Source organism: Talpa occidentalis, unplaced genomic scaffold (assembly GCF_014898055.3).
Source record: "Talpa occidentalis isolate TD23 unplaced genomic scaffold, MPIMG_talOcc4v2.1 talOcc4.5, whole genome shotgun sequence".
Classification (NCBI taxonomy): Eukaryota; Metazoa; Chordata; class Mammalia; order Eulipotyphla; family Talpidae; genus Talpa; species Talpa occidentalis.
The window spans coordinates 71,700,463-71,726,355 of record NW_023604861.1 but is presented as its reverse complement, the minus strand read 5'-3'; the positions used below and the strand labels follow the sequence as shown (position 1 = coordinate 71,726,355).

Sequence of the window (25,893 nt, the reverse complement as noted above, 5' to 3'; positions counted from 1 at the left end):
TGAGAAAAAATATAGTTGTGCAGCAGTTCTACAAAAGTGTTGTTACTGACCCATTTTGAAAAAGTTTTACAGTATTTAGTTTGAAATAATTAACTAAATTATGGTATATTTGTGAACAAGTAGATTTAAACAGTATTTCCTTCAAAGTGTAATTAATTTCAGTGCCCCATTAAAACAATTATTTTTATCAGATTATGGCTAAGTATGTGTTTACATTTCTCATTGTTCAGCATAAACAACCTAGCTTTTATTTACTGTTTACCTTTTAGCCCTTTTTTTTTCCCTTCAGACACTTCAGACAGATGTGCCTTTTTGAGGATCAAGTTTTCAGCAAGTTAATTAAAATATTAGTTAATATGGCCATTGTTAAGTGAAAGTATTTTCTTAAGTCATTTGTATATCATATTGCTAAAGATTAAAATGGAATTTGTGTTATGGTAAAGAGTATACTAACAAAATTATCCATTAGCATTTTATATTTTGCTTTTCTCATTGGATAGCTTGAAGTCATTCTATTTTCTTGATTATCTTTTTTAGCCAGATCTGCAAAAATTGTATTTATACTGTTGCCAACTGTCCAAAAAAAAGGAGAGGGGGCTTATAGTGTATAGAATTAGCAAGATATTTTTGCCATAAAAATGAAATCCAAATCGAATATACAGTGTATCTTCACTAGTAGAATTTCTGAAATTTGCATTATAGTCCAGAACAGTTAAATTTTATAAAAGAATCTAGTACCAAGTGGAAATAGCTCTTTCTTAGATTTTACAAAGTATGTTAGTTGTTATCAATTTAATAGTTTATACCTTATTAAAAATTAAACTTGTTAATTTATAGGGGAAAGCTTCACATGGAACAAAAAAAATCAGAAATATGTTTATACAGCTTGAATCTTAAGCATGTTTATTTTTAGTCTTTTTTATTTACCATAGTATAAAACCGTTTCAAGAAATTCACAAAAATTAAGATCATTTCTTAAACTTCTGATTTGTGATAATTTTTAATTGAAACTAATAGAATTCTGACCAGAACTCTAAGTTAATTGTATTATCTTAAGGATTGTCTTTTTCGTTTTTAAACTTATGCTGTCTGATCATATATTTGTCTTTACAAAAACCTATAAAATACTTGCTTAACCTTTCTTTGGGATACAATATGTACCTAAAGAGATACTCCTTTATTTTTTGACAAAATGTTCTACTTCTAAAAATTCTAATTTTTTATTTTAGGGACTAATGCGTCAATAAACATAGAGGTAGATCCCAGGCATCCTACTATGCTTCCTGAGTGTTGCTTTCTTGGAGCTGACCATGGTATTATTACACCTCAGATTTCAATGTTTTTGATAGAATCATACAATTCATGGCTACTGCTGTTAAAATATCCTAAAGTATTAACATATTGATGGTAATTACTTTAAATGAAAATGTCTCATTTTGTACTTTGTGAGTTAGGCTTTCTGATCAAGTATTTAAGAAACTTTATAGCTAACAATTTATATTGTATATTTAAAAGTTGCTGAGAGTAGATCTTAGTAGTTCTCGTAAGAACATTATAACTATTTATAGTGATGGATTTTAACTTATTGTGATAATCATTAGTAGTACACCTACACTTGTTTTAAGTCCATTGAGTCTCAATGAAAAAAAAAAAATGTGCCAATGCAAACCCTGTTTAAATTGTTAAACTTTTATTAAGTTTAATTAAACTTTTTTTTCTTTTTAAAGTGGTAAAACCCCTGGGAATTAAGCTAAGCAGAAATATACATTTGTGGTAGGTATCTTTGCAATAGAATTGTTACTTTTCTATGACTTTACAGGTTTAATAACAGAAAAAAAATCTTTTACATGCTTTCAGGGATCCAGAAAATAGTCTGTTACAAAATTTGAAAGATGTTTTAGAAATTGATTTTCCAGCTCGTGCTGTCCTGGAAAAATCTGTAAGTTGTATCAGTGCTTTGATAATTCAAACCTGCATTGCATAATGAAAGTTAAGTGTTATTTTAGGCATGAAAGGAAAATGAAGCAGGGAACTGGAGGAAAATTTTAACAGACTTTTGAAACACAGGCAAGAGTTGCATCAAAGAACTTGTTAACCTCTGATTGTGGTTATAAGTGTACTTTTTCCATGGCCTTAGTAGCAGTAAAGAGATAAATGACAACCTTATTATTACAAATAAGGGGAAATGCCCAAAGTAGCTAATGACATGTTTGGATTTTGTATATTATTGGAGTGTAGATAACTGAAATACAATTCTAGTTAGCTTCATACAGTGTATGTGAAGAGTGGAAGTTCAGTTTTTCAAAATTAGACACCTACTGCATACCCAAAATAATAAATAGCATTGAATTTTGAAAAAACTGCTAAAGTTGTAGACGACTAAAGTGGGGATGTTTTTACATTTACAGAATTTTAAAGTGAAATAATCTTAAACAAACATCAGTTCCTATCTTTACATACTATTAGGCATTATATTGATGTACAATAGTGGAAAATTTTCACCTAAATACCCTGTGAGCCAAAATGGTGTGAAAAGGGAAGTACTTTTTTAAAAATAACTTTCATAGGTTGTTAAATAGTGAAGATGTGGTTTTATTTTTCTATAGTATAGCAGTATCCTTTGTAAAGACTATAATTATTTAATAGTGTCTGTGCAATAGGTTTTTGTTTTTTTTTTGTCATTATATGTCTTAAACACACGTGCTTATATTTTTCTTTAAGGATTTTTCTATGGATTGTGGAATTTGTTATGCCTATCAATTTGAAGGTACCATTCCTGATCAAGTGTGTGATAATCCCCAGTGTGGACAGCCTTTCCATCAAATATGTTTATATGAGGTAAAAAAATGGTATAAAAATAACAGCAAGACTTGTTTGAACTAATACAACAAAGGAAGTCTGCATGTGAATACAGAATCTTTTTTAGTCAGTAGTGATCCCTTAGCCATTAAGGCCTTTCCCGTTTCATCACAGATGTTTATTTGCTTCATCGTGGTTACTAATGAATACAGAAATGTTCTAATGTGTCTAGACTATATTCATGGACTATATTATGCCATTGATGCATAATAAATTGATGTACATTGGACTCTTTCAGTAAACATCTGCTATAACCACATGCAAACTTTGTAGTCTGAAGTGGGAGTGGGATACCAGTAAGGTGAAAGGTAACTAGTATATGGAGTATACCTATTACTTTTCAAGCTAGATTTATTGTAATAATTCTATTTTTGATATTGAGAAGAATGCACTTTGTGATCTAAATTTCTCAGTACTCAGTGTTTTATTTACTATTTAATATTGTGAAGTCTTCATTTCTTTAATCATTTGGCTTATATAGCATTCATCTTAGGGCACAGTTGACATAATTGAATGTTCATCTGTATATAAACCACACTGCATTTGTATAGTGCTTCAGCGATGATAGTTGGTGCTATCTGTATTTTAACAATGGAGAGCTTAGATAGAGATGTCAATTTACCTTATATAAAATAGTAAAATAGCATGACTTATTATAAAGGTATTCTTAAGTGAACATATGTTTTGCAATAATGAAGATTCACTTAAACCTTAAAAATGGACTGCTAATCTTGTAATGTTTGAGATTTAACTCAGGGTTGGTGATTAAAACCTAAATTTTCAAGTCTGTGGTATCTTTCACAGCAATAGTTCTTAATTCATAATTAATGGATTTAGATAGGGTCTGTGAACTCCCTGGACTTGTATGCATCAGTTTCAGGGTTTTGTTATAAACCATTGGCATTAGTGTAGACTTCAAATCCATACTGGTTTCCCCTCACTGAGTCAGGAAAGGTTCAGCTTAGTGTTACATAGAAAAATTAAAAAATTAAATCTAATGGAATAAAAGTAGAAAGGAAATATTTGTAGTATCTCAATTGTAATTGTATTGCTATGGCTTCTTTTATCTTTTTAAAATTTTCAGTGGTTGAGAGGACTACTGACCAGTAGACAGAGTTTCAACATCTTATTTGGTGAATGTCCATATTGCAGTAAGGTAAGCAAATTACTAATCACGTTTCATAAAATGTATCCAGCTTTTAATAATGTGTTCTAGAAGATGAATATCTAAACAGTATGCTCAAACAGTATATTATTACCTTATCTAAAAGTTTTAAAACACTGATTTTTCTGTTTCTGTTGTCCTTCTCAACATTTTGTTAACCTAAGTGATCTGAAACTTCAGAAGAGTATTTTCCAAACTGTATCATGATTCCATTTGTTTTTAAAGAAATTTTTTTAAAATGTCTTCAAACTTTTTTAAAATTTATTCTCTTTTTCCCCAGCCAATTACTTTGAAAATGTCTGGAAGGAAACCCTGAAAAAAGAACGTACTACTTCTGTGGCAGAACAGAAACTTTAAAAATTATCAAAATAATTTTATCTTCAGAGAAAATACAGAGCAAGACATATTAATATCAAAAGACAAAGAATGATGACACCATAAGGATACACTTCAGCCTTTGTCTCTTCACTAAGAGTAAACTGGGAAATGTTAAGCCCAAATCCTGTAGAACTTTCTAACTCTCTGGCCTCCATAGCAGTTGTGGAAGTGTATGTGTCCCAAAATGGAGAGCTTGACTTGTGCAATTGGCGTGGACTGATGATAAAGTCTTGATGAGATTCATAAGATGAATTTAGGCATTGTGTGCAGCTGGAATTTTGTGTAGTGCTTTTTGCTTCATTTGAAAATTCTTGAAACTGACAATATTTTTGTCTCTTCCTTATGATTTTCTATGAGAAAATATAAAGTTAAGAGTTAGAACCTGTTGCAGTAAAGATATTTAAGTCGAAGTTAATAATACTTAAAATAACCAGATCCAGTAAGTTGTCCATCTCTTAAATAACTTTTTTTTGTTTAAGACTTATTTATATAAGAACCTGGGTACAGCCAGATGCGCGGGAGGGTGAGAGGATTCACCAGAGACAGAGCGGGGAACAGAACAGGCAGATTGACTGAAATACACTGCTGAGGGGAGCAGTGGGTGAGACAGGAGAGGTCTGCCGCGCCATGTGGGACCCTTGCAGGCCGGCTGGGATCCAACTGGCGCTGTAGAGGCTGTGGACAGCTTCACAGCACTGCGCTCAACCGCCTGCACCACCAGGGGAGGCCCTTAAATAACCTTTTTAAGAGACTATGAAAACAATTTTCTTGGCAAGACAAAAAGCTGGCATTAATTTTACAGGAATTAAGATAGTTACAATTTAGTGATTTTTAGTCTTTACACAACCAGAAAAGTGCCTGAAGGGTGGACGTTTTGGCACTATATAGGTAACTGATAAAACCCCAAGAATTAGTTTCTTGTTCTCAACTTTCAGTTGAGTTCTGCTTCACATTGGTGACCTGAAATGCCCTCTCCTTGTGCCATTTATGAAGTAATTACAAGGCAATATACTATGAACTACTTAGAATAACATCAGCTGAAGAGAAGTTGAAGGAATAGCTATTCTGAAAAATTTCTGCCTTATTTTATAAATGTGTTTTTTTTCTAAGTTACTTGATAAATACTACAGGTGAGGAAAGGCCACATCATCAAAGTGAAGCAGAAACAGAATAATTCCAGGTAGTTTCACCTTAAGTTCTTTGCCATAATCATTTGCATTGCATAGTTAGCTGGCCATAAGGCAGTTTTGCTATAAGGTAAAATTAACTGGTTGACAAAGAGGCAGAGGGCCCCAAAGGTTCAGAGTTGAAACCACATTTCCCAAAGAAGTTTGAACATGTGTTGGGGAAGTCCTCTACACTGCTATGTGTTACCATGTCACAATTCTAAAGCCCGTAACTGGGCTTAGTATTATGCATCCTGGCATTTGAAAATTGATAACTCTCAAGAAGGGAGAAGTGCAATGTAAAATACTATGAATAAAACACTTCAAAATGTTATTTGTCAGAATTGTGTGTATAGAGTCATAGCAATTCTGGCAAATAACATTTTCAATATATTAAAATATTTTCTGCTTTTCACTGTTTAACTAAAGTTATAAAAAATAGAGACTTTTTTTAATGGCAAAAGTGTCTTTTGTCCAATTAGTCATGCAGTGAAAAGGCTTGTGTCAAAGAACTTGTCGTTGAATCTATGGGACACAGTAGTCTTCCTCCTACCACTCAAATCACTTTCAGGATACAGAGTTTAAGACTATCAGACACGATGTCTTGAAAATTGTCTACAAGCTGGCAACAGAGCCTATCCTTTGATTCACTCATGACAGAAACAACTAAAAGATACCTAGCATAGGACATTACTGAGAATCCTTTAGCATGGTGGTAAGGCTAAGCACCTCCTCCACCTCAGAGCCCAATACAGACTGCATTAGAAGGAATGCTGAGGATCTCTTGGAGACAGCAGGCTGGTCAGCCCGCTTAAAAGGCCATAGGTGGGGAGAAAATCAGCAGGGAAACAACTGATGACTTAAATGACAGATGAGGAAAACAAATACTGTAGGATTTCATTCAAATGTGGCATGTGGAGAAACAGATTAACTAAATAAACCAAAACGTTTGGGCTATCAGTCATGTAAGTGGAAGGGAGAAGGGGCTGGGTAAATCAGATAAAAGGAGAATTTGTATAGTGAAGGATGGAATTCAACTTTGAGTAGTATACTTAATGTAGCACAGAGCTGTTGCTATTTACTGATGTACACTGGAAACTTGCATGTTATAGTGTAAAGTAACTTCAGTTTAAAAGTTCACTCACTTTATATATATCTTTCACAAAGAAAAATACATACCATCAAACAGTTTATTCCTGAGATTGAGAGATTGGTAAGCTAAGTTAAGCAGCATTTACTTACAACTTTGTATAAATTACATGTGGAAGGGAATGACATCCCCACCTAGGTATGAACAGAAGTCAAATTACTAAAATTTCAAGGTAGGATCATTTACTCTGTAATCTACATACCCAGCCTCTCTTTAAGCAGCAACAAATGTTACCAAATGGGGAAGCCATCATAAAGGATTTAACTACCAGTTGTCTTTACTTGGATATTAGCTTGGGAGATAACTCATCCCAAGACCAGTAGTAATGCTGTCAACAAATCCTGCATTGGGAGCATCAGCTAGCCTTGAATGCACTTTAGAATAAATTAGGAAGCAATGAGAACTGTTAATACCCCCATCTATTATGTTGCTGGAAAAGTCATGACGCATTTTTGCTTGAAAAACAACACATCATGACCTTTCTGACAACCCATTAGTTCTGATCATGAGTAAGACTTCATTCCTACAGTTCAAAGTCCCTGAAGTAAATACAAAGCCAAAAAGTTAAAAAATTTATATGAAACAACTCATCAGAAAACAAGACTGATTCTTGAGAGGAAAATAGGCCCCAGAAAGGCTACAGTTTAAAATATTTACTTAAGAACAGTCCCAAAAAGCAGAAACAAATCAGGACATGATCAAGTTGAAACACAAATAAATGAACTGCTGCCAGAACAAAACAATGTTTTTAAGTGAATACGGTATTCATGTGTGATTTAATGCCTTTTTAAATATATTTTATTTATTGTATATAATTCTTATATCATTTTTCATTTTTGCATAGTGTATGCATTTTCATTTTGGTTATATTCCCCGTACAATACCCACTCCCCTTATTTTGGCCCTGATCCCTCCTCTTCTCTCCCTACCCCCCACCCCCCTTAGTGTGTCTCTGGTTTATAGCTGCTTGTTGATTGATTTTTCTTTATTATAATTAGTCTATTTCCTGGTACCTTATTTAGGTTTTCTAAATTCCTGTGATGAGTGAGACCATCCGGTATTTTTCTTTTTCTTTCTGGCTTATTTCACTGTGCATGATCCCTTCCAGCTCCATCCGTGTTGCTGCAAATTACATGAGTTTATCTTTTTTGATTGCTGAGTAATATTCCATTGTGTACTTGCACCACATCTTTTTGATCCAGTCTATTTTTGGGCATTTAGGTTTCCATAGCTTAGCTATTATAAATAGTGCTGCTATAAACATAGGGGTGCAGGTGCCCTTTTGAATGAATGTTTCGGTGTCCTTTGAGTAAATACCTAGGAGTGGAATTGCTGGATCATATGGAAGCTCTGTGTTTAGTAGGTTGAGGAAACTCCACACAGCTTTCCATTTTGCACTCCCACCAGCAGCGTAAGAGAGTTCCTTTTTCTCCACATCCTTGCCAACATTTGTTGTTGCTAGTTTTTTTAATATGTGCCATTCTCACTGGTGTAAGATGGTATCTCATTGTAGTTTTGATTTGCATTTCCCTGATTACAAGTGATGTTGTACATTTTTTCATATGCCTGTTGGCCATTTGCATTTTCTCTTTGGAGAAGTTTCGTTTTAGCTCTTCTGCACTTTTTTAAAGATTTATTTTATTTATACAAGAGCCAGGGTATAGTCCACATGCGTGGGAGGGTGAGAGGATTCACCAGAGACAGAGCAGGGAACAGAACAGGCAGACTGATGAAATACACTACTGAGGGGAGCAGAGGGCAGGACAGGAGAGGTCTGCTTGCCATATGGGTTGCTCCGAGGCTGGTGGGGATTGAACCAGCACTGCAGAGGCTGCAGACAGCTTCACAGCGCTGCGCTCAACCACCTGTGCCACCAGGGAGTCCCCTGCCCTTTTTGATTGGATTATTTTCTTTGTTTTTGTTGAGTCTCATCAGCTCTGTAGATTTTTATGATTAGCCCTTTATCATTAGTGTTGTGTGCAAAAATTTTCTCCCAGTCGGTGGGGTTTCTCTTTGTTTTTGTTATTGTCTCTTTTGCTCTACAGAAGCTCTTTAATGAAGTTTCAGCTGTTTATCTTTGCCTTCACTATCACTGCTTTGGGTGATATGTCTGTAAAGATGTCTTTGAGGTGGCATGTCATGTAGTGTTTCACTTATATTTCCTTCTATATATTTTATGGTTTCAGGTTTTATGTCTAGTTCTTTAATTTATTTTGAGTTGGTTTTTGTGCATGGTGTGAGGTAGTAGTCAAGCTTCATTCTTTTGCATGTAGCAACCCAGTTTCCCCAGCACCATTTATTGAACAAACTTGCCTTGAACCATTGCATATTCTTCTCTCCTTTGTCAAAGATTAGTTCACTGCTGAGGGGAGCAGCGGGCGAGATAGGAGAGGTCTGCCACGCTATGTGGGACCCTCGCCAGCCAGCTGGGATTGAACGGGTGCTGCAGAGGCTGCGGACAGCTTCACAGCACAGCGCTCAACTGCCTGCACCACCAGGGGAGGCCCAATATTTGTTCTATTTCTTTGAAGAATGTCATTGAAATTTTTATTGGAATAGCATTGAATCTATAAATTGCTTTTGGTAGGATGGCCATTTTGATAATGTTAATTCTTCCAATCCATGAGTAGGGGATGTTTTTCCATTTCTTTGTGTCTTCTATTTCTTCTAACAGTTTTATTGTTTTCTTTGTATAGGTACTTTGCCTCTTTTGTTAGATTTATTCCCAAGTATTTGATTTTTTTGTTTCAATAATAAAAGGGATGGTTTTCTTGATTTCTTCTTCAGATTTATTGTTTATGTATAGGAAGGCTACTGATTTTTGTGTTGATTTTGTATCCTGCCACTTTACTAAAATGATTGGTTTTTCTGTGGAGTTTTTGGGGTTCTCTATGTATATTATCATATCATCTGCAAATAGTGATAGTTTGACTTCTGCCTTGCCTATTTGGATTTCTTGCATGTCTTTCTCTTGTCTTATTACTCTGGCTAGGACTTCCGGTATTACATTGAAAAGCAGTGGTGAGAGTGGACATCCTTGTCTTGTTCCAGATCTTAATTGGCATCTATTGATATTATATGTTTTTTATATTTCTTTTTGTTGATGTGTTGGATTACATTGATTGATTTTCGGATGTTGAACCATCCTTGTGTCCCTGGAATAAATCTTACTTGATCGTGGTGAATTATCTTATGGATACATTGTTGAATTCTGATAGCTAAAATTTTATTGAGGATTTTTACATCAGCATTCATTAGAGAGATTGGCCTGTAGTTTTCTTTTTATTGTTGTTGTCCTTGTTCAGTTTTGGTATTAATGTAATGTTGGCTTCATAGAACAAGTCTGGTATTCCTTCCTTCTCAATTTTTTGAAAGAGTTTGTGAAGGACAGGCATTAATTAGTTTCTGAATATTTGGTAGAAATCATTTGTAAATCCATCTGGTCCTGGGCTTTGTTTTTGATTACCATTTCAGTTTTACTGCTTGTAATTGGTCTGTTTAGGTGTTCTATTTCTTCTTTATCTAGCTTTGGGTGATTATAGAGTTGTAGGAATTGGTCCATCTCTTCTAGATTATTGAGTTTGTTTGCATATAACTGTTCATAGTAGTTTCTGATTATTCTTTTGGTTTCTGCTGTCACCACCAACTTCTTAACAAAAAGTTCATATACTCAAGAAGAAAGGGTGAAAGCTGTAAAAGAAAATTTTCATACCCAGTTAAGTCTTTGAAGTATGTGAAGGTGGTGGGATCTAGTTCCAGACAAGACAGAGCAAGTGCATTCTACACTTTTCTCCCTGTTAATAAAAATTGAAAAAAACTGGCACTATCAGAATAGTATGAAAGTTATAGAAGGCTGACTGGACAGGAACTTAAGGACAAAAGGAGTGACATAGCCACAAGTCACCCCCAAACCCCAGTGTTTTGGTGCCTCTTACGTACCTCAGCATGGGTCATAGAAAAGTTTACGATCTGTAAACAACATGTACAGATAAAAACAGGTCCAAGAAAAGTGTGCTGTCTCTATAAACAGGGGACCAGAGAAAGGCAGTTCTACAGAGTAAATCTCTTGCTTTATACCTACTCCACGTGGACAACATGAAAGCAGCTCATCAACCTCCTCCCCTCTTCAACTTCCCATGAGGTGCTGTGTTAACAGTTTCTTTCAAGCATTACCACCCTGTACTAAAAAGCAGCACACACACCTGTCCTGCCCCTGCAAACTAACAAAGCAGCACTTGTCTCTGCTGGATGTAATGGAAATTATGAGACAGACTCGTCAACCATTCTTTGTTTTGTTTTTTTTTTTTAAAGATTTATTTATGCATACAAGAGCTGGGGTACAAGCCAGAGGTGTGGAGGGTGAGAGAATTCACCAGAGACAAAATGGGGGATAGAACAGGCAGATAGACCAAAGTACACTGCTGAGGGGAGCAGCAGGCGAATCAGGAGAGGTCTGCTGTGCCATGTGGGCCCTGGCTGGCCGCGGGATCAAACTCATGCTGCAGAAGCTGTGGACAGCTTCATAGGTTGCATGTTAACCCCTTACGCCACCAGGGAGGCCCACGTCAACCATTCTTAACTTGCACCACTGAGTTGGCATTTCTGCTGCTTCCTGACCAGGTATTATGGTAGTTGGCATTATGCTGCTTCCTGACCAGGTATTAGGCCACAGCTAGGCTAATCTTCCCTGCATTAACCCAGGAAGAAGCAATGCCTCTTTTTCCTCCCACCACACACTTAGAGATTGACCGGCGAGCCCTAAATGATCATTAAGCCAAAACCAAATGACTCCCTACTTCCCTGTGGCCTCAACCACTATAGGGAGATCACTTAACATCACTGCTGTGCATTATGCAAATGACAGCAAAGAGGCAGCATCTCACATCTTCCTAGCCAGAAATCCTGTCCTCACTGATTAAATATCAGAGAGAAAATCAGCAAAGATAAAAAAGAAAGCCAATGGAAGCTGATATTTAAGAGCACTCTACCCTAAACAAGAGGAAAAATGACTCTTTTCAATTGTAATTAGAACATTCTCTAGAACAGGCCATATCCTGGTTCATAAAACAAACCTAAACAAATTAAAAACAAATTTATACAAAGTATGGTCTTAGACAGTAATATAAATTCAAAATCAACAACAAAGATAATAGAAAACTCTTCAAATACCTGTAAACTAAGCAACACACTCTTCATAAGGCATGAAAAGAAATCTCAAGGGAAGGTATAAAGTATCTTGAGCTAAACAAAATTAAAAAATAAGGATGTATGGGATACAGTTAAATTAAACAATGCTTATATTACAATGAAGCATTCAAATAAATAGACTAAACTTCCATCTAACTAGAAAAAGGAAAATAAACTATAATAAATCCAAAAGAATAGGAAAGTCTCTAAACATTTGAAAATTAAAGAAACACTTGTGAATGGTTTAAAGAGACAGAGAAGAAACAATATATTGAACTGAATGAAAATGTAACATTAAAATATGTGGGCTGCCATTAATACAGTGCTGGAGGGGAAATATAATACTGACTACCTATATTAGAAAAGAAGTTTCAATTCAATGATTGTTTCCACCTCAAGAAATTAGAGAAAGAGGAAATAAGTCCGTAGCAGAACAAAGTAAATAAAGAGCAGAAATCAATGAAATTGACAATAGAAAAATCAAACAAAATCTGGTTTGGGAAAAGACCAATAAAACTGATAAAATTTGATGAAAGAAGAGGAAAAACTATCTGGAAAGAAAAACTACAGCACTCAACAGACATTTAAAGGCTATAAATAGGGGAATAATATGAGTAATTATACATATCCAAATATGACTAATTAGATGAAATGGACCATTTCCCAGAGAACAAAGATTACAAAAATTCCCTAACTCAAAATGAAGTAGATTAGAAATTGCTAAACTGTGGGACAAAGGTAGTACAGACTCTACCTGTCTGTAGAGTATAGCAACTAGAAATGAGCTTTATATTTTTAAATGGCTGGAAAAATATTTTGTGACACTTGAAATTTGTATGGAATTCAAATTCCAATCCCATAAATGAAATTTGATTGAAACTCAGCTCTATGCATTTGTGTATGTACTGTGTATGATGTTTTTGCTTGACCATGCAGCACTGAATAGTTGTAACCAAGCATATGAACTGCAAAACTTAACTATTATCTGGCTTTTTACAGAAAGTTTGCCCACTCTTGAAATTGATAACTGCATAGTGTTAGTAAAGAAATTGAGTTCATAGTTAAAAAGGAAATCTCCAGGTTCATATGTTGTCACTGGGGTATTCTCTAAAACATTTTAAAAAGAAACAAAATTCTACTCATTCTCTTCTAGAAATTAGAAGGATGACTTCTCAAATAATTTTTATGAGGTTAGCATTATACTGATAGCAAAAAGAGTACAATTAAGAAAAATGAATAGACCTAGGGCCTCCCCGGTGGCGCAGCGGTTGAGCGCTGGGTTGCGAAGCTGCCCGCGGCCTCTGCAGCGGCGGTTCGATCCCCAGCTGCTTCCTGGCCACCGGAGGAGGGTCCCACATGGCGCGCAGACCTCTCCTGCCGCCCGCTGCTCCCCTCAGCAGTGTATTTCGGTCCATCTGCCTGTTCTCCCCGCTCTGGCTCTGGTGAATTCTCTCACCCTCCCGCGCTTCTGACTACCCAGTGCTTGCATAAATACACAAAGATAAATCTTTAAAAAAAAAAAGATACAAAAGTCCATCACAAAAATCTAGCAAATTGAATTTAGCAACGTGTAAAGAAGACAGCATGACCAAGTGGGGTGGTTTTGAGGAATTATAAAACAAGTTCGGTTTTCAAATACTAATCAGTGTTATTCACCATGGTAAGCAGCATAAAAGTAAAAAAATGACATGAACATATTAATTGAAAAAGCATTTAACAAAATTCAATATTCATCAATGACACACAATTTCAATACATTAAAAATAGAGGAGAGCTTCCTCGACTTGATCAAGAACATATCCCAAAATCCGACACTTAATGTAGTAAATGAAAACCTGGAATCAATTCATGTTCAATACTACATTCATACAGAGAATAGTATGTAGCAATAAAAGGAATGAACTATTGAAACATGTAAAATTTAGATCTAAGGGGTGCTGGGGTGAATGAAATAAGCCAGTTTCAACAAGTTATGTATTGGGGCCTTCCTGGTGGTGCAAGGGGTTAAGCATCAGCCCTATGAAGCTATCTGCAAGTACTGCAGCACGAGTTCGATCCCAGACCAGGGAGAGACCCACATGGTGCAGCAGACCTCTCCTGTCTTGCATTCTGCAGTGTAGTTCAAGAGATCCGCCTGTTCTGTTCTCCACTCTGTCTCTGATGAATCTTCTCGCTACCCCTACACCTCTGGCCTGTACCCCATTTCTTGTATGCACAAATAATCTTTAAAAAAAAACAAGTTATGTATTGTATACTTTGATTTATATGATATGATTAAAATGACAAGATTATAGCAATGCTAATGCTTCCCTGATTTTAGGACTGGGGGAGCTATCACAATGAAAGTACATGAGGGAGTTTCTTTGTGCTCATGGAACAGTTCTATAGGATGATTATAATGGTTTTTCTGTACATGTAATAAAATTTCATAAGAACACACATTGTAATGTGTATTTAAATACTGGTGATCAAAGAAGTCTATATTTTATAGAAATATACCAACATTAGGGGCCTCCCCTGGTGGCGCAGGCAGTTGAGCGCCGCACTGTGAAGCTGTCCACAGCCCCTGCAGCACCGGTTTGATCTCGGCCAGCCAGCGAGGCTCCCACATGGTGTGGCAGACCTCTCCTGTCTCACCCTCTGCTCCCCTCGGCAGTGTATTTCATCAGTGTATTTCGTCAGTCTGCCTGTTGTGCTCCCCACTCTGGCTCTGGTGAACCCTCTCACCCTCCCGCAAATCTGGCGTGTACCCTGGTTCTTGTATAAATAAATAATTTTTTTTTTTATTCTGAATAGATGCTGAATTTTATTTTTTAGCTTTTTTTTGGTGTATGTGTGGGACCCTCACTGGCGCACGGGGAACTGACCGGTGCTGCAGAGGCTGCGGGCAGCCTCGTAGCCCAGCGCTCAACCACTGCGCCACCAGGGGAGGCCCAATAAATATTTTTTTTAAAAAAAAAGAAATATACCAACATTAGTTCCTGGTCTTGAAAATTACACTATGGCTAATAAGTTATTTCAGTTGGGGGAAGTAGAGTAACAGGTACATGAGAACTTTCTGCACTAATTTTGAAACTTCTGAGTCTACAGTTAATTCAAAATAACATGCTAAAAAATTTCAGAAGTAAAATATAGTTCTAATTCTCCCCACACCAAAAGAAGGTAAAGATGAGATAAAGATTTTAAGAGAGACCTGGAGATTCCTGGTCTCCAGGAATCTAAACTACAATTCATGTTAAAGGAATTTCTTTAGTTTGAAGGTAAATGATACCAAATGTAAACTCAGGTCTGTGGAAGGTCTGAGTAAATCCAATAACAGTAAATACTAGGTATTTAAGATTTTATCCGCAATTTCTCTAAAAGAAAACTGACTTTTAAAAGCACAATAATGTATTATGGAATTAAGGACAAACGTAAAAGTAAAATGTATCACGACAGCCCAAAGAATGGGTGATAAATGAAAATGTTATTTGTGTAAGGTTCTTAAGGTATATGAATTCACGGCACATTGCGGTATATGCACCTAATAACAGAGCAACAAAATTCAGGCAGCAAAAACTTAGATAAAGGGAGAAATAAGTGAATACATAATTACAGTTGGAGATTTTAATACTTCTTTTCCATTAAATGTAAAACAGGAGTCAAATAGAAACAGGACATGGATATGGACTGAAATATTTGATTAATTAAAAGAGATGGATATATTCCTTGAAAGATACAAATAAATACAAGATGAGGAAAATCTAATGATCAATATATCTTTCATAGAAAGTAAATTCGTAATTAAAAAATACTCTAGATCTGGATGGTTTTATTTACAACAAAACTCTAGATCTGGATGGTTTTATTGCTAAGTTTGTCAAACACCTATGAAAGACAAATCTTACTAAAACATTTTCTAAAGTATGAGCACTTCCAACTCATACCACCTGAAAACAAAACCACATGAGGATATCACAAGATAGGGAAATTAGAGATCAATTATATTTTACCAAAGCTTATATGGAAATCCAATGGAATAATAACAAATAGAATTCAGTCTGAGGATATCATGTCTAAGTGGGATTTATTCCAGAAATAAAAAGGTAACATTCACAAATCAGTGTAATTCATTATATTAGTACAGGAGAATAATCACAAGATCATCTCAATAGATCCCCAAAACACATTTAATACCCATTCATGACTTCAACTTTGAACAAGCTACAGAGACAACAAAATTTCCCCAGACAATAAAATTTCCAGCCTTTTAAGATCTGGAATAAATAAAGCAAGGGTGCAATATAAAATTAGAGATCATGGCAGGTGTGTAATAAGGCAAGAAAAAATATAAATGAAAGGCATACATGTTGGAAAGGAAGAAGTAAAGAAATCTCTCTTCACAGAAAACATGACCGATTATAGAAAATCCTAACAATATATCAACAAAACAACAAAACTAGTAAGTGAATTTAAGGTCCCAAGACACAAGGTCAGTATTCAAAATCTTATTTCTATATATTTAGAACACAAATGGAATATGAAAAAAATGTAAATGACATTTACAGTGATATCAAAAAACAAAATTTTTAGAGGTAATTTTAATGGGAGATGTGTAAGATATCTACACTGACTACTACTAAGTATTGTTGCGAGAAATTAAGGAATATCACATAAAGGGAAAGGAGTACCAGATTCATGCATTCAGGCTCATAATGTGATGTCAGTTCATACTAAACTGACCTTTAGATTTAGTGTAGTCCCATTCAAAAATCCCATTCTGCTTTTTATTAGAAATTGACAAGCTGATTTTATGGAGGGGACTAGAACTTAAAAGGCCAAGGCATTCTTAAAGAAATGGTTGAAGCACTTGCACTATCTAATTTCAGAATTTGGTGTAAAAGCTACTGTAATTAATTATAGTGTGGTGTTAGTTTAAGGGTAGATTGATAGAAGAGATTTCAAAAATAAGCCCACACTTACACATTGAACTAAGATCCTCAGGAAAAGGGAAAATCCTTTTTAACAAATGGTGCTGAGACAATTGGTTTTCCTTATGGAGAAGAATGAACCTGAACACCTACCTATGCCATAGACAAAAATTAATTTGAAATGGCTTACAGAACCAAACATAAAAGCTACACACACACACACACACACACACACACACACATCCCTTGAAATAATTTTGTAACTTTGTGTTAGGCAAATAAAAATTTAAAAATTGATCACACACAGATACCCACCCACCCATCCACCCACACACACACTGCATTGCCACTCTGGAGCGTGTACACTGATGCCCACTATTTACTACCTGAAAACAGCTGATTCTGGTACACAGTACACACTGAAGAAGAGCACCCAAAGATCTCTATATTTTACCAGCAACAGATACTTTTAATCTTACAATGATAGCTATAAAATGTGATCATTCACAGTAGGTTCCTTTATATCAATCTTAAAAATACAATGGTAACTACCGTTTTTAAAACAGATTGGATGCAAGAGAGTCCTATTAGTACTAAAAACACATTTCTTCTTCTGGATGAACTTAGATGCTTGCTGGTTGGATGAGAAATGCCTAACTAGTACGCTTCTAATTTTTGCTTTGGTTGCCAAGAAGTTCAGAGCCAAATTCAATGCTCAGTTTAGTGATTAACATCCCAGCTGCTTGGTCTAACAATATTGGGGTGTGGGGGGCAGGAGGGGAGGTGATTGGGAGAAAGAAAATCGAGGCATTAAATTATCCTGTTTTCACTATAAACTACTTCAAAGCATGTAGGGAAAATGATGTATGAATTATATAAATGTTGGCCATTTTGAAAAAATTTTTTTCACTGCAGATACAAATGTATGTTTCTTGTCAAAAAAGGTTAAATTAGGAAGGACTCTGCTGTTACTTCAGTGAGTTATCTACTTAAAGTGAGTCACTATCCAATCAGATGATCAAATGATACAAAAAATGCATCCTTTTAAAATACAACCATATTGACAGGGAAACACTTCACTTACATTTGATTATAAAGGTTAGACTGTAGAAACCAACGTGAAAGTATGGACTATGTTAAGAGTCCCTAATGGATCATAGATGGCATAAAAAATTTAAGTGCACTTCATTACATTCTTAGGCTAAGAAAGAAATCAGATCTGTACACAAATGTGCTCACTGTCTATGATAACCGGTGTCGGCTGCTTTGATTTTATCAACTATATTCTCTGTCCCTTCTCATTTAACAAAACCATACAACCTTGGCCTTCACGAGAAAATAAAATGTCTGCATTCCCAAAGGGCATATTCTAATGTAACATTAAGGGGATTAAAAAAAAAACACACACACAACAAAAAACCTCTCACCTGAGCTACTTCACTGTCAAATGATCCAATCAGCTTCTTATTTTGCACTTCTCTCCAAGTTGCACAGGACTCAGCACTTCTTTCACTGTGGGGTTTTTTTTCTTTTAACCTATTTTGCATCTGATTGACTTGTTTTGCTGCAACCTTTTGCAAATCAACCTGTTGATAAAGCATAAGTAATAATGTATAATGAAAACTTTTGACACTTCAAAACATAATGCATTCATGTTTCAATTACTGAAAATTCTAAACTTGCCAAACATTGAAAAAAGGAAAGAAATAAACAGGAAACTAACAAGGATTATTATAGAAAAACTGTAGTTGGCAAGATCCAGATCCTTTCTCATCAACAGGACAAGACCAATTAAAATTAGTGTCACTGTATGTACTCTTTAGAAATTATCTCTACAGATACTTGTTTATTGAAAAGACATTTTTACAGAAAACTGTCACATTTTAAAACCACATGAATTCATTATTAACCTTTGCTGGGAGTAGATCCAGTATATCTTCTTAGTTTAAATTCTTATTAATTAGAATTTTAGGCAGTTTTCTATCAATGAAGTGAGACTAATTAATGTGAACCTAGAAGTAGCTTATGATGTCTCCTACTTTTTGGCAACTTAACCTTTGGGCAGTTGAGTAACAGTTCATGCCATCCAATACTGTGTACCAGTATCAGAGATTATGTTCCACAACAAGCTTGCTGTCTTTAAGGTTTCTTTTTCACACCATGGTGTTTATCTGGGGAATGATGGACTCTCAATAATTTTGAAGTAGACACAGTAATGGAAAGGCAGATCCCAAAATACAGTTGGAAGATTAAAAGCCACAATGAAGATGCTTATGTGAAGTATTTGCTCAGCAGCTTCATGTTTACAGCAGCTGAAAGTGCCATCACCTTTTATCATGGGTTAAATAAAAGGGCAGAAGATAGGAACAGAAAAAGGGGAAATAATGGAGTAGCCAGTGCCAAAATAGAAAATGAATTACATTGGCTGAGCAAGCAGAGCCTTAATTGGTAGTCTCTCAATTTTCAGCTTCTAATGCCAAGTATGTTCGCTCCTCTGCTTTAAAATATACTCGTGTTTTGTGGTTAGGTCAAGTCGTCACAACACCATTTTTTATTCACCCTTCCTCCCAGATCCCAGCTTTTCAAAGGATAGCAAAGCCTTTCAGTAATCTGAAAATTGGAATGGTTTTCTTAATCACTCAAGGGTTCTTTATTTCTACCGTTCAATTCCCAAACTACTGAGCTAGCTATGTATAACTACCTTCTGAACTTTGAAGTTCAATGCAAAAATTACTACTATCAATAATAATATATTCACTTCATTTGCTATGAGAACCATAGATTTGGTTGAGTGAAGGAACAAATGTTTCCTGTATGAAATGGAGGAACTTTAGCGCTTCAACACTTTAGTGCTGACTTACAACCATTCCTCTGCATACCGGTCTGTACTATTACAATATAAATTCAGGCATCATCATAGGGAGGGGAGATATTGATAAAGTGATGAAAGAGCTTATTCAAGAGTTGAATTGGGAACTTCAATAATTCAGGTCTTCCATCTTGGCTTTAGCATTCTCATCTGGGAATTCTAGAGTGTTAGCTCACCTCAATAATCGTTCTCACAAAAACATGGTTTCCTTCAGTGAATTCTGGACATTAAATCCCAGCAGATGGCATAAATAGACTGGGTAGCCCTGATGATAGATTCTTCTAATTTGACTGTGCTACCTCAGGAGCTGTCAGAATTACTAAAGAGTGATTTCAGCTATACATATCATCATTTTGATTGAGGCAAAACCCCCAAAAGACTTGCGTTTCAGGAAAAATATCAATGTCTCCACTATCTTGACAAAAATTCATTTCCATTTTAACTACAGTAACAGTTTCGAGGATTTCAAGAAGAAGGCTCAGTTTACAGGGAACAATTTATGATGCCTAATAAAACCCAGTGTAGGAAAAATACCTCATTTTTCTTTTCCAAGAAAATGCTGTAAGTATGCTGAGATTCTTAGGGTGATGTGCTATTTTCTAATACCTAACCAAAACCATATTTTTGTTAAACTAAATTTAAAAAGCACAACTGCTTATACTGGGAAATGACATTGTTTTTAAAAAAAGTAAATATCATAATTTTCCTTTGAATCCTGAAACATAGTAGCATTTTATTTATCTTATATACTTTTTCAGGTCCACTGACTCCTTTTTAAGTATCTCAGCCCTAAAAGAAGAAGTCCAAAATTTATTTACTTACATGTTAAATAGCTAGAGTGATCGAATGCATAGTCACAAATGTTTTTAGTTAGTAATGACTGTGGCTGAAAAGAAATTTGGAGTCATGTGGTTGATATACATTCTGAACTTAAGATGTTTTTGTTATGGGGAAGCATTTAATTGTAGAAACTATCATATATTTACTCAGGGGACCAAAGTCCATTTCAGTTTATAACACTTTGGTTTGGAATGCTTTCAAGTTTGGTTTTTAGATGACAAAATCTGTAAACTTCAAAAATTAAAAAATAAAGGTACTTTACTTAATTGAATATAAAAAAATAAGATTTAGTCAATATGGAGAAGTCATATTTCACACTATAATTATTAAATCTATTTGTGTACTCAAAATACTACAGAAATAAAGCCATTGGCGAGTACAATATTGATCTGCTGTGAAATATATTCCCAAATCATCTTACTCTCGATACACTGAAGCTGATCACATGGTCAAAAGAATTTAACCAAGGTCTTAGGAATGTATATTATTCTAGTATTTTCTTTTTAATCATAAAGTACTTTAATCAAAAGGGAATGATACAATGTTTTTCATGGCAGCTCACTGGAAAAAATGTTTTATATTCTATTCTCTGCATATAAAATGGTTTCAGAAAAACATCATTTGAATTTGATGAAACTGAAAATTCTGGTGGGTAATAATTAGAATTTTATATCAGGCTACAGCTATCAGGTTTCAAAATGGTTTCTTATATTTCAATTAAGTTTATGAAATTAAAAAACTACAAAAAAGGAAAAAAAATCAAATTAGTGTAGATTAAGTGGTGACCATTATTGTAAGGAAAACACTATGTCAAGGAAATGGCTCTTTGTTTTGTTGAAAAAGTGATAAAAACACAAAAGTCAATAAAACTGTTAAAATAAGTCTCAGTAATTACCAAGATCAAAATCCAGTGGCTTTTTATTAAACATGAACTTTTGTTCTGCCTTCTGCAATACGTAAATAGTGCTGACAATTGGTTTGTGAGGCACTTGCTACAATAAAATGTAATTGTATCATGAGAGAAAGGTGACAATCAGGAGATCATGAAAAAATTACATATTCTCACTGGTAGTTAATTAGCCATGCAAAACCTCCTCAAACAGATATTCTCTTCTATTAGGAATGATTACTATGCAGGCCTACAGATGTCAATACCACAGTCATTCAAATACTTCTTTCCCTACTAATTGAAGGTTGTAAAGCTCTGGTGCCAAGGTTTTGCTTCCAAAGAGCTAATTTATGACTAGAAGGATATTTTATGTCTTCAGTTGCAGCAGCTACAAAATTCAGCAAATCAGAACCATCTGTGCACTGATACTTGACTCACCATTCATCTCGCAGCCTATCAGTCACATTAGTTTGCATCCTGCATTCTTGGCTCATGAACACTTGTGATGATCCAAAGTTCATAAGAAATATTAAAAATGAATGGCATTCTGACCCTTCCTTACTGTATACACATCACGGAAAAAAAAGCCTCCCCACTTTTTGGTATATGGATAGCATCAAGGAAGAAATGGACATTTAGTTACCTGTCTAGAAATATTGTGCAGTCTTGGGTTTCCTCCACCCTCTTAGAAAATGTTTTCAGTTGTAAGTTTTTTTAAGATGATGTGAAGGAGTTAATTGAAAAACAGCAGAGCAGATAAGGCACAACTTTAAAAGATAACTTTTTCAAAGAATTGTTTCTATGCATTTAAATATCGGCACATACACATATTCAGATTAAATCTAGGAATGTTATTATCAGCATCAAATTAAGGCCAAACTGGTAAGCAAAATTAGAGGGAAATAACTAAAGAAAATCTGAAGAAAAGCAACAAAAGAAGATTCTCATAAATAAAGCAGATAGCTCTTCCTCTTGCCCTAGGTATTCTCCACAAGGTCAGAGAGCCTGTTATTTCTCTGACAGGACAAAATGGATCATACATCCTATTTTTCCTAAAAGACAGTATGTTAAAAGAACTTTCAACGCAATTTTTTGGAACTGATTAAGGGGAAATAGGAATTAGATGTAAAAAAAACAAGAAACTCAGCTGTCAGATGTACTTTGAGACCTAAAATTTCATTTGTTAGGAAATCTTCACAGCAGGTCACCATAGGACCCCAGGGAACGCATTACTTACGTTCTGATGGTTGGGAGTATGCACATTTATACTCCTTCTGCTAGTTGAAAACTCCAAAGGTCCTAAAGATATTCCATTGGGGTTCAGAATTTTCTTAAGCATCTGATAGTCTGGCTTTTCATCATATGCTAAATTATGAGCATGCATCAAATACTGGGCTATTTCACCTGCGAAGTATTAATTTTTTTTAACATGTTATTCATGTTGGCAAGAGTTGCCAAGACTTCAGCATCTTCAACTCTGTTCTTTCTCTCTTACACATGCATACACACACATACACACACACATTCCATGGAAACTAAGAATGAACAATTTAATGAAAAATACTTTTAAAATGTTATCCAAACTGACAATATACAATGACCTACAGTGATTTCACAAGATGGAAGAAAGTGGTATTTTTTCTTTATCTTTGTTGATAGTCTTAAATACACTAATCTTATTAAAGAGAAAGCAATTTTTAAAATTTAGTGATTTTAGTTTCTTATGCACAACTACTAAGAATTACACGATTAATAAAACAGACATTTCATACTTAAGTTGCAGGTTTGAATTCAGTTAAAGTACATGTTACTTATTACAAACTTCCCTACTTTAAGGGAAAAAATGCAAATTTTAATTAAAGGCTTTGATTTTGAAATTTTAATATTATCTGTAGAAATGACCTTGAATTACACTTTAGCATGCTAGACTTTCAAATTCAACGGATCCTCCATCGAGTTCTCCTAATTTTGCTAACCCAGTTACGCTCCTGGCATAGTCTTCCTGATAGAGAGCAGGACAAGATATTGCTACCTTGTATTTTCTTTTTCTTTTGTAATCTCTTCTCTAGAACTAGAGCAGTCCTATTTCCCTCACCACCAATAAGCTTTTAAATATAAGAACTAGTAACCAATAGTCAGAAACATAACTACCCTAAAGTAAATGTAGTTTTGCATTTTTATTTCAGGTGATTCATTATGATGATAACCTAGCTACACATCCTGTCTAAAGACTGGCATGTTTTCATTTGTTCAGAGATGTTTAGGAACTCCACATACTGGTTTTTATAAATCTTTCCCTTTTAAAAACTTATTATTGACCCAGGCACAAATATTTCTTACTTTCTCTTAAGTCATTTATCTCATTGTGGGAAAATCTAGGAATCTTCCTGGGTTGGTAGAAGAGACTTCCTAATCCTTCACTCCCCCTCCAGGCCTACCTCCATGAGTGTCAGGAACTGCAGAGGCACTTGGTTTCACCCTCTACATGGAAAATTCCAGAAGAAATAGTCATCCTCTCTTATGCCCATGGAATCAGACAGTGACTGTTTTACACATTGTCCTTAGTGCTTTTCTAAGAGCATGAGGCCAATGGGTTAAAATGAAAACCCTTGGCTCCAGGGTTTTTTGTTTTTTGGATACTGTGGTAATTATGTAACCTCCATTTTTCCTCTCTACAGTATACAATATAATAAATTCTATTATATAGTACTAAATCAGCCACATCTCTATTAACTAGCCAGTGCTGTAGTCTCATCACATTTATAACAGTTTTCCATAAGAGCCCTTGGGACATCAAATTCCTGAAGGAATGATCAAAAAGAAAAAAGATTAAATTATATTTGCTATTATTTTAATATAAATATTCTGTTGTTCTTTGGCTCTTTCAAGATCAGTAAGCTAAGTTTGGTATACATTACAATTCCATTAACCAAAATATCCCAAATGGAAAGAGTTGAATATATTGGGAAGACTTTCCACAAATCAATATTAGGAGACAATGGAAGACTTCTGGCACTCCACCAACTGATAGCAGCTGTGCTGCAAAGGCTTCTTGGGTCTGGAGTTTGAAAAACATAAGGAACCAGTGAGACAGGAGAGGGCAAAAAAGAAAAGAGCCATTTCCATCATAAATTTATTATTATAAACCTGGAGTTAGACTATTGTGATGTAGTACTGGTTTAAATGTTAGCCTTTCAAGATCTGGATTTATTATATTAAGTACATGTTTTAATTTACTAGAATATTTCCAGAGCTGTAAAATAAAATGCTTTGAGTATTACAAAATTTTGATATTCTCAAATCATCTGCTTTTTAAGCTAATGAAATATTAAGTATCATTACTCTCATTTCAAGAAATAGAAACTTTTATAACTATTATACACAGAGTTGGACAAGCATGCTGCAAACTTCTTGGCTGTTTTATTTCACAATACATCTTAGTCATAAACCTCTTATAAATTGGCTTAATTTTCATTCTTGAATACCCATTCTCCTAAGCACAGCCTACTAACTTAAGAGGTCTCCAGTTAATATTAAAGTTTCAATGTTTTGTATTAGAAACCTGCTTTTAATAAAAAATAGTATAGACTCAAATAAGTAGTCTGTGCTGAAAAAAAGGACCCTTCATTTCTTCTATCATTCATATCTTATCTTTAGCAATAGAAGTGCCACAGAATATATACCGTCCCACATGCATTTACCTTGCACAACTCAGGTCATCTGGACTTTCTTTTCTACACCTAAACCAAATAGTTTACCTTTTCTGTAGCCACCCCTTGCCCCTAGCCACACACACACAAACACACAGAAAGCCCCCATCTTTTTTTCTTGCTCCTACTGAATAACAAAACAAAACCAAAAACTGACTTGGTAAACATGCTGATATTAGCCAAAAATGATCATTGGCATTTCTGACCAAATTACTTAGTACACTTACAAAAAAACCAAGAACGTGTCATCTTTAAGCCATCCCCCAAATAAAAACACTCTTGGGCTTTCCCCCTCCATCAGGAAAAAAGATGCTACAAAGTAGGAAGGAAAAGACTTACATTGGGACAAACCTTTGGAACTTGGGAAACAGAAGTGGAAAACAGGACTACTTTGTGCCCCATTTCCTATGAAAGTGAAAGTTTTGTCAACAGAGGGCTATAAATGTAAGTTTAAGATAATCTAACTACTTTTCAACCCTTGTACTGAAACTGATACTATATGACCTGAAGGCTAACTCTGCCCATCATAAGTAGAGAAGAAGATTCACTCTGCTTATCTGAGAAAAAGCAGTCCTGATAGAAGGAGAGAGGTTCTTTTCTAGAAGACACTCTAACTCAGTTGTTAAGGGGCGCAAAATAATGTGCTATGCATGGATATGCAAAATGACAGGTACTTGGGTAATTCCAAATTGACTATTTTATACTGATTATACTGTCACTTCTAGAATTCCAAAACCTTCTATACTAACTTGAAAGAGAAAACCATTTAA

The 25,893-nt window shown here is 35.0% G+C and overlaps 2 protein-coding genes across 10 annotated transcripts in view; one reads left to right on the top strand and one right to left on the bottom strand.

Moving 5' to 3' along the window:
- Positions 1 to 14,441, top strand: part of FANCL (FA complementation group L) — an 88,474-nt gene extending 74,033 nt beyond the window's left edge. For 4 of the 6 annotated variants that reach the window (XM_054701551.1, XM_054701550.1, XM_054701553.1 and 1 more), the window contains 6 exons: positions 1,230 to 1,313; positions 1,728 to 1,773; positions 1,858 to 1,939; positions 2,722 to 2,838; positions 3,944 to 4,015; positions 4,305 to 14,441. In XM_054701551.1, the coding sequence (XP_054557526.1) occupies positions 1,230 to 1,313; positions 1,728 to 1,773; positions 1,858 to 1,939; positions 2,722 to 2,838; positions 3,944 to 4,015; positions 4,305 to 4,340 (437 nt within the window). In that variant the 3' untranslated portion in view covers positions 4,341 to 14,441. Of the gene's footprint in view, positions 1 to 1,229; positions 1,314 to 1,727; positions 1,774 to 1,857; positions 1,940 to 2,721; positions 2,839 to 3,943; positions 4,016 to 4,304 lie in introns of those variants that run through there. The other 2 variants (XM_037526831.2, XM_054701549.1) reach the window with 2 other exon arrangements.
- The window catches only part of VRK2 (VRK serine/threonine kinase 2), a 111,445-nt gene continuing 86,443 nt past the window's right edge, over positions 892 to 25,893 (bottom strand). For all 4 annotated transcript variants that reach the window (XM_054701546.1, XM_054701547.1, XM_037527435.2 and 1 more), the window contains exons 11-13: positions 22,651 to 22,817; positions 18,243 to 18,401; positions 892 to 4,752 (exon numbers count right to left, since the gene is read on the bottom strand). In XM_054701546.1, coding sequence (XP_054557521.1) covers positions 4,405 to 4,752; positions 18,243 to 18,401; positions 22,651 to 22,817 — 674 coding nt within the window. In that variant the 3' untranslated portion in view covers positions 892 to 4,404. The remainder of the gene's footprint in view (positions 4,753 to 18,242; positions 18,402 to 22,650; positions 22,818 to 25,893) is intronic.